Raw genomic sequence first — 9,544 nt, forward strand, 5'->3', positions numbered from 1 at the left:
CCGACCCACTGACGCTGCTGCGGGCGGACACGGTGCGCCGCACGGTGCTGGGCTCCCGCAGCGCCTGGGCGGTGGAGTTCTTCGCCTCCTGGTGCGGCCACTGCATCGCCTTTGCCCCGACGTGGAAGGCACTGGCCAACGACGTTAAAGGTGAGAAACTGGGTGCCGGGGTTGGGTGGGGGGAGGCTAGCTCTCCTCGTCCCATCCGGGCGGATCCCCGCCACCTGCCTTGCGGAGCCCCCTTCGGCATTGCCCGCTTCCCCCTGCCCATCACCTCCGCCCATCTTTCTTTCTGCCCCTCCCACCCCCCTCCCCACCCCCGCGCCCAGTTTCCCAGCTCTCAGCTCCATCTTTAGCTCCCGCCCTTCGCTTTCTTTTTCCCCTTGGCCGATGTCCCGAATTTCTCTCCCTCTTCCCGCGGTCTGGGTCCGCAGACCTGCCCTGCTTTCCATGTCAGTCTTCTGCCGGCTTACGGCCCCCATGCCTGCGACGTGGTCGCCTTTGTTCCTCCTCGCTGACACCTTACACGGCTTCCTGTAGTTCAGCCTTGTGGCAGCAGCACCCCTCCTACCGAGTTCCCCAGCTGCGATGGGATCAGTACTCATTCGACTGCCCTCTTATCCCCACTCCCTCCTTCCTTGCCCCACCCCTTGGCTAGCAGACCCAGCTGGTACGTAGACTCCTTTCTCAGCTTTATCTTTGAGGCAGAGTTTCCCTGTTTCCTGTTTCCAGGCCTCTCCTGACCTGCTGCCTCCGGCTTTAGTTTCTGGGCCCTCCTCTGTCTCCCCTTCCTTCTGCTTTAACCTAAGGAGCCCAGAGGCCTGATTGAGGGCAGCCTCTTGGTGTGTCTTTGGCCCTTACTCCATTTTACCATTCATTGGCCTGGCCGCTAATACCATGTTTTCTTCATTCTAAAGAGACCGTCAATTGCCATTCTTTTACTATCAGCCTGAGAGGTGGAGGGATAAGATGATCACTAATAGATGGATAGGGATTTAAAGGCATCCTCCATTACAGAAATGTTAATGTTTTTAAAAACTTAAGTTTTGGAGCTGAATAAATATGGCAACCATAGTAATTTATATTTATCTAGTGCTTACTACAATAAATGTCAGCTTCCTGAGTAAGTACTCGATGTACAGTATCTCAGTTTCCTTTCTGCAAGTCAGGATCCCTGTGGGGTCATCCATCTGTCTAGCCCCGGTGGTGGGTATTTGGGCGGGGCTGGTATGTGGTAGTGCTGTATTTCTGATATGCTGCTCTGAGTGGAGCTATTTCCTGCTTATGGTGCTAGGGCCCTAGCAGGGCTCCTGGCCTTCAGTGGTCACTGAATGAAGACTGCAGTTGTCTTTAGGGAATAGGCCTCTTCCTGGAGAGAAAACAACTGGAGCTGTTGTTCCCCTGCTGTGCTGTTGGTATTTTTTTTGATAAACTTAACTGTTTGCGGTAGAGTAGTGCATTTGGTGGCACTAGAGCCCACCTGTGTATGCTGAAGACATAAGAGACACGAGTTCGATCCTGTGTCAGGAAGATCCCCTGGAGGAGGGCAGTATTCTTGCCTGGAGAATCCCATGGACAGAGGAGCCTGGTGGGCTATGGTCACACAGAGTTGGACATGACTGAGTGACCAACACACAGAGATGTTGTTACATTTGTAGATGTTGTAGATGTTACATTTGTAAATTTGTATGTTGGTTTTCAAACTCAGGCCCCTTCTTCCCTGGAGCAGCTTGCACAGTGGTTGCTGAAGTGGCCAGATGGAAAGATGTATCATATGGTCTAGCCATATGGTCTTGGAAAGTTATTTTAAAACAAAACCAATAAACCAGTTTCCCTCCAAATTACATATAGACACTTGTCTGCAGGCCTCTACAGTTCTGTCACCTAAATGTGCCTTTTCTCAGCAGTTCTTCATGCTATTTCAGTGATATCTACACATCTGGTCAAAGCAGGAGGCAGGTAGAATGTTGAACGTGGAATCTGAACACCTAAGCAGTGTTAGGTGTTCAGGGGACACTGTGGTCCTGAACATCATAAAAAGTCCTAGGTCAGTTTCTACTTTGAGGCCATAAGAAGTCCTTAGTGGCTACAGATGGACTCCATCTAGAAGATTCTTAGATCTTGAGAGTGATGGACAGAAAGATTACCTTCCAGCTGACTCATGAGTTCATTCTCTTGCAACCTAGAGATTTCCAGTGAATTGTACATCCAGACACTGACCCTGCCTGCTCCTAGATGAGGGTCTTCTCCCCACTGTAGGAAGTAAGAGTCTTTCCCTAAAAAAAGCAAGTCAAAACTTACCCTTAGAAAGGAAAATGGTGTCTGTGGAGATGAACCGCAGTCCATGAGAGGTGGGAGGTTTAGGTGAAAACCTGGAGTCTCCCATGAGCCATGGAGGTGTCAGCTTCCTAAGCAGGATCAGGTTGGGGGAACTGACTTGTCGAATCTGGTGTTGTGTTGCCGTGATAAAGAATGCCTCCACTCCAGTCCAAGGAGGTGTTTCCTGGTGAGGCCCTTCAACACCTCTGTGTTCTGAGGTTCCTTGAGAAAGTTTGGTTGTGGACCAGCAGAGGGCTGCTCTCCCACCACCACAGGCCCAGGGGCCTGTGGCCCCTGCCCTCTGCCTTTGGTATGAATGTGTTGGGTAGGAGCAGTGAGACTGTGGAAGGTTATGGGCGGGGTGGAAGTGGGGGAGAAAATTGTGCAATCCTGCCGAGTTGGCCTCAGGCATTCAATCTGACTGGCCAGGGCTCATTTCTTCAGTAACCTGTGGGCTAGGTTCTCTGGGGCAGTTGTTACCCTGGGGCAAAGCACCTGTTTCTAAGGACCCAGATCATCCCTTTCTACTCCAGAGCAGCTCTTGTTACCTCACCATACATTTGGGAAAATTGTGTTCCTTTTAGACCTTCAGGCTTCTTTACCGGCTAATCAATCAGCAAATATTTGTTGAGTGACTTCTGTGTACAAAGCACTGTTTACATTACTATTGGGTAAATCACCCAGCAGGGAAATTGGCACCCCTAAGAAGCTATATTTGAAAAGGGTCAAAGGAGCGTGGCTTAGCCATTTCTTGTTGTGGGAATTCAGGGAAGGGCAAAGTCACAGAGGCCTTTATCTAAATAGTTATTTATTACACACTTGCCTTCTGCCAGGCACTGTGCTAAGGGCCTTTATTGGCCATTACAGGCCTTTAGACAATCTTTGTGAGAAGACATCTGAGCAACAGATAGTCCTGTTTAAAACAAAACAGTTAAGTAACTTGCCCAAGATTACACAGATGCTGGAGGAGGTTCTCTCTTTTTTTTATGTATTTATTTTTAATTGAAGGATAATTGCTTTACAATATTGTGTTGGTTTCTGCCGTACATCAGCATGAATCAGTCATAGGTATCCATATACGTCCCCTCCCTCTGGAGTCTCTCCCTCCCACTTCCCACTTCATCCCACCCCTCTGTGTTGTCACAGAGCCCCAGTTTGAGTTTCCTGAGTCATACAGCAAATTCCCACTGGCTATCTGTTTTCCATATGGCCGTGTATGTGTTTCCATGCTGTTCTCTCCATTAGTCCCAGCCTCTCCTCCTCCCCGCCCACCGCTCCCCAGCCCCGGGTCCGTAAGTCTGTTCTCTGTGTCTGCACTGGAGGAGGTTCTTGCACCCAGCTCCTCCTGACTTTTTAGAGCCAGGCCAGGTGGTGAGGCGGGAGATGGAGGAAGGGTAACGCAGGTGAAGAGCGAGGAGATGAGACGTGTGAGACGTGGGTGCTGAGTGACATCGAGCGGTGTCGGTCCCTCCCTTTCTCTCCCAGGTGTGGCCCTCGCATCCTGCTGGTACCCTTGCGCTACTGGTGTAGAGCCTGGCCCAGGGCAGCCGCTCACTGAACACCCCTGCAGACTGGGGACATGAGCCTCACGGGATCCCCATGAGGCCGTGGGGAGCAGGGCTTCTGCTGCTGCCGTGGCTCCCCTTGACTCAGACCCAGGGTGTCAGCCAGCGTGAGGCACAGGGAAGGCATTTTGGCCATGTCATGGTCTCATGGCCCAGAAGCTGGCATCAAGGGGGAGGGGACGTGGTGGGAACAGCCTAGGCCGGGCTCCGGCTCCCTGAGTCGGAAGGACTCCCTAGAGACTCAGGTGGGATCACGTTCTGACCTCTCCACCTGACTGGCCCCTGTGGCTGGGGCAGGCCTGGCCTCTGCCTGAATAGAAGCCCAGGCCGCATCACCCTCCGAGGTCTCAGCCATTCCCCTTGGCAGGAGTGGGTATCAGAGCTGGAAAGGACTTGAGAGACCTTCATCTCGGCCCTCTTTGACCTGTGAGGAAAAAGACCCAGAGAGGAGACGTGAGGTGCTCGTGGTGCTTCGGCCAGTGACAGCTGTGAGCAGGCCTTGGGTCCAGTGCCCCTTCCGGGTCTTGTGAGTGGGGGCGGGGACGCTGCCCGTGACTCCAGAAGGGGTGCACCCCCCCTCACCCCAAGGTCTCCCTCTCCCACCACCCCAAGGTCTACAGCTGTCCCCTGCCTACCCTAACCTCCCCTCTCAGCCCCTCCATTTGCTCACTTACACTCTTGTCAGTGGAGAGATTACTTTGCCAGGGCAGTAATTGAATAGAGAGGAGGGCTGGGCTGAGTCTGCTGATTATTCGGTGTTAGGCCTGCAGGTTGTGGTATTAAGTCACCCAACACCTTAGAAAGCCTCCTCCACCCAGCTGTGTTCCTTTTTGACAGCAGGGCAGCTTCCCTTAAATGTGGCTTAGCTTTACCAGCGGGGCACCCAGATAAGGCCGTCTTTATTCCTGGTGCTGTTACTAGAATGATGAATCGTCAGACCTGCGGTGACTAGTGTCAAACCAGATCTGTGTAGGTCATTATGGCTCATTAAGGTATTGACATTGATATTCCTGAGAAACATTCCTCAGCCTGGACTTTCCCAGCACCTGACTGGCCCCAGCCTCCCTCTCCCCCTCGGGCTGGGGCTGGTAAGAAGAGGCACTGGGTTTCCATTTCCTGGAGGTAGAGGGAATCAAGGCGTAAAGAGAAGAGTCGCAGACTTCCAGGAGCCAGGAGCTGAGAACTCCCAGGCACCACCACCACGCCCCCCCCACCTCAGCCTTCCCCATTACTAACACCCTCCCCATCCCATCCCCTCTGAGCTTCCTGGCTGAACAGAGCAACTTTCTGTTGCGTCCTGGGCCCTCTCGAGACCAACAGAGAGGCTCAAATCCTGGGTTCACATCCCATATTCACCACTGATTAGTTGTGTACCTTGGGCACAGTTATCTGATCTCTATTTTACAGTCTAAGAAAGCAGGTCTAGAGCTAAATACCTTCTTACTTTTTCATAGTGGAGTTGTGCACATTAAACTACATAAATAAGGCATGCAATAACCTAACATGCCTGATATCATCATCTGAGTAAGGGCTGAGTCTGTGATATTGACCAACCCTTGTGTGTTGCAGAGAATGGTGTGTAGCTAGAAGAGGAAACCGTTTTAACCATTCTCTCTCTCATGGAGAAGGTTGTGATCAGAAGTGAAGTGAAATTCGCTCAGTCGTGTCTGACTCTGCGAACCTATGGACTATACAGTCCATGGAATTCTCTAGGCCAGAATACTGGAATGGGTAGCCTTTCCCTTCTCCAGGGGCTCTTCCCAACCCAGGGATCGAACTCAGGTCTCCCGCATTGCAGGCAGATTCTTTACCTGCTGAACCACCAGGGAAGCCCTTTGTGATCAGAGCAAATGGCAAAAATACAAAGGGAGTGTCTTGACCCTGGTGAGGTAGAGGGACGAAAGTGGGTTTTTGGGTCTGGTAGGCCTTGGGCCCCTTGGAGACCTCTTGGTCCCTGTCCTCATTTGGCGACCAAGGGGAAATGGTGCCCGGGGTGGTGGTGGGGTGAGAGAATCTGGAGTGTGCCATGGGTGCTCATGGAACACTAGCTTTGAGTCCTAACCAGCCCCTCCTCCCCGCCATGCCCTGCCAGTCCCTTGAGAGCCTCATTCCCCAGTGAGCAGCAAGTTTGAGTCCTAACCCCACCCCCTGCCACCCTGCTGCCAGTCCCTTGAGAGCCTCATTCCCCAGCGAGCAGCAAGCAACAACTTGGCCTGAGGGAGAGCGTCTTGTAGTCTCTGAGAGGAGAGGAGCAGCTGAGGCCTGCTGTCCTCGGTCACCCTGCCAAGTGGCCCTGTGAGACCCCTGGCCAGGGGCCCTCACTGTTGGAAGGACTCAAAATTGTCTCTCTTCCGCCCTTAGATCTAATTGACTTGTTGACTCTCTTGAGAACAGCTGGATCTTTCCTGGGGGTTTCCCCAAATTAAATGACCAGAGCCCTAGATACAGAGCTGAAGAAGCCAAACCTGGAATGTGCTAGATGACCCTATGGGGTGACTTGTACTTCTTACACTTTGCTGGGCCTCCCTTGGATAGGAGAGGCGCCATAGAAAGGAGCTCTGGGGTGCTCTGTCTGTGATCCAGGGCACCATCCCGTCCCTGAGCAGTTTGCTTCTCCTGCAGGTGACGGGCATTAACCTCACTCCTTACCTGAACCTGAGGATAGAATGTGGCTGGGAGATGTTCCAGCCCTGGAGTGGCCCTTGCGTGCTACGTTGCTCAGTCATGTCTGACTCTTTTCAACCCGACGGACTGTAGCCTGCCAGGCTCCTCTGTCCATGGGATTCTCCAGGCAAGAATACTGGAGTGGGTTGCTATGCCCTCCTCTAGGGGATCTTCCCCACCCAGGGATCAAACTTGGGTCCTGCCTTGGCAGGTGGATTCTTTGAAGGAGCCCTTGGACAGGGGTCAGTTGTGTAATTCAGTTAATAGTCGCTGAGAACCTATTGAGTTCAGGATAATGCGGAAGCTTGGCAAGGAGGGTTCAAGGATGAACAGGCTGTGGGATGGACAGGCTTGGAATTGTGTGGTGGAAACGAGCACAGGGTCCTGAGCCTTGGGCTTGGAAGGTGACTCTTTCTAGGGGAAAATCCTGTTCCAGTTGAGTTGTACCTGACAACTGGAAGTTTGTTAGAAGGGTATAGGTGGCCGTGGAGTAGCCTTGGTGAGCATTGTGCTTTTAAGAAAGAAGAAAACCCTCAGAGTTCCTGGGGTATGATCTGGGGAAGTGGTAAGGGGATGCTGGGTGGGGAGGGACCAGACCAAAAAAGGCCTTATGCCTATAGGTTTTCTTCTAGAGGCAATGGGAGCCACCAAAGAATATTGAATAGAGAGTGACATAGATCTGCAGATAGGAAAGATCACTGGAGGCCAGCTAAGCCGGTGATAGAGCATAGTAGAACTTTGGCCAGGAGGGAAATGAGACATTTCATCTGGACAAGAAACCCTGCACTAGCTCACTGGGAGGGTGGTTAGAGGTGAGGTTAGAGATAAAGAACCCAGGAGCGGGAAAAGGAGACTAGACTAGGGAGTGGGCGGGAGGAGACTTGCGAGGGAGGGTGGACAGGACACGGACGATGGTTGGGATTAGTGGTTCCGCGTGGCTGGACTGCCTGACTCTGTCCCTCCCACGTGGTGCCTACAGTGGGGGTGGGTATGGGGAGAGCAGAGTGGCAGGGAGGGCAGGAGGGCTCCTGTCCCGAGCCTAGCACGGAGCAGACCCTGACCAGTGACCAACAGCCCCATTTGTGCAGGCCACCCTGCAGCTAGATGTAAGACCAAAGGACACAGGCCATTCGGGCTGGCAGGCGTTTGTAGCTCAAAAGGCTGTCTTTCTGTGCCAGGGGAGCCAGGAGCTCCCTAAATGGGGTTCGATGAGATGGGGGAACGTTGGGGAAATGGCATCACAGGCTGGGGCTCACCTGTCTCTGCAGAACACTTCCATTCATGCCCTACTCCCCCATCCTCACGTCTCTCTCCCACCAGGATTCAGTGCCAAGAGGAGACTGCCAGCCAGAAAGCAGAGGGGGAGGGGGTGGGGAGGAAGTGGGCATTGCCTCTGGCCTGCCTCACAGTCCCAGACCCCCTCCCTTGTGTCACCTCTAGAAGGACCAGCTTGGCAGCTCTGAACCTTCAGAGCCTTTCCTTTGAGGGCTGGCTCAGGGTATGCAGTGGTATCCTGGCTCTTCTGTCATGGAAGTGGGGGTGACCCTGCTCCTCTGGGCATAAACAGTTCTTGGGAGATCCGATGGTTTTTCAGATGTTGTAAGGGACAGTTCTGGGGCGAGGTCAGAGGTCCTGGGTCTTGGGGATGTTATTTGGCAGTTAGTCTCCTGTCATTAGTGGGTTCTGCGTGGGCTGCCTGTGTCACCCTCCACCGCACCCCATCCTGTGCTCCAGATGGGAGGTGAAGGGCCCTGTGGGGAAGATGTGGGCTCCCCGAATCCCTGGGCAGCCTTGCTCCTTCCCTTACATGCCCAGAAATGCCCATGCTGCAGGGTGCTGTGGGAGTCAGCCCAGACCCCCTGCCTGCACGCCCATGCTGGCCCCTGCCTGCCTCCCAGCAGTGCCTCTGCAGCCTGCCTGGTCTGTGTACATGCCCTCACAGTCCATCTGCTCCTCACCTGCCCACCCCGTTCCCTGCTTCCCTGGCAGCTCGATGACTATTGAGGCTCCACTCGACTCCCACCTTTCCTGCCAGGTCCCTGCATGGTCCTCAGGGCTGATCTCCCCTGTGGCCACATTCCTCCAGGGCCCTGTGCCACTCAGCATGGTACCACCCTTCCATTGCCACCTCACGGTCTGTGCAGCTTCATGTGCCTGTCTTCCCGCCTGGCAGGAGCAGCCTCACCATAACGTGGCACTTTGGTGGGTACTCCCGGGGCATCTGACCTGGAGCCGGAGCTCGAGAGGCCTGCCTGGTTGATGAGTTTGTTTTCTGTTTCGTAGGTCCTGGGCTGCGGCCCAGATCGGTGCCATTGTTCTCTCTGCCAGTAAGTTCCAGCAGAGGGAGACTCATGGCCTGGGGCCTGACGAAGGAGCAGGGTGCCCAAGCAACTGGCCTGGGGTGCTGCTCGACTCCTTCCAGACCTGGCCTCAGGGCTTCTTTCCCAGCGGCTCTAGGTCCCAGGTGTCTTCGCCCGCCTCCTCTAGACCTGTGCCTTCATCTCTGGTTGGGCAGCCGGTCCTCACTGCCCTGTGTCCCACCCACCCAAATGGGGCTGACAGCCAGCACCTTTGGCCACAGAAGCCTTCACCGAGGGTCCACTGGGGAATTCAGAACTCCTGAGGCATGCTCTTCACCCTTCTGGAGCTGACCCTCTCTAGAGGCCAGCAGCGGCTGAGGCAACTTCCCAGAGGCTTTTCCCCAGGAGGGCCAGGCTGGTCTCACACCTCCCTTCAGCCCCTGTGTCCCTCCTCCACCCCCGAATAATGGAGAAACACAGATTGCCGTCCTGAGTAGGCTGCTGGTGCTGGGTAACTGTGCCCTAAGCACAGGCTAAATGCAGAATAACCCAGCTATCTCAGAGGCCCTTTTTTGAAGAAGGGGCGACCTTTCTCCTTAGAGCTTCTGGGACAGGCACTGTGGGCATTGGTGGGGATGGCGTGTACTTACCCCAGGGTTTTTTTTTTTTTTTTTCAGATTGGAGGCCGGCGCTGAA

General features: G+C 53.9%; 1 protein-coding gene across 1 annotated transcript in view; it reads left to right on the forward strand.

Moving 5' to 3' along the window:
- The window catches only part of QSOX1 (quiescin Q6 sulfhydryl oxidase 1), a 52,668-nt gene that overhangs the window by 10,975 nt on the left and 32,149 nt on the right, over window positions 1-9,544 (forward strand). The window contains exons 2-3 of the mRNA XM_010850254.1: window positions 7-150; window positions 9,526-9,536. Of these exons, the coding sequence (XP_010848556.1) occupies window positions 7-150; window positions 9,526-9,536 (155 nt within the window). The remainder of the gene's footprint in view (window positions 1-6; window positions 151-9,525; window positions 9,537-9,544) is intronic.

Source organism: Bison bison, unplaced genomic scaffold (assembly GCF_000754665.1).
Source record: "Bison bison bison isolate TAMUID 2011002044 unplaced genomic scaffold, Bison_UMD1.0 scf7180017864289, whole genome shotgun sequence".
Lineage (NCBI taxonomy): Eukaryota > Metazoa > Chordata > Mammalia > Artiodactyla > Bovidae > Bison > Bison bison.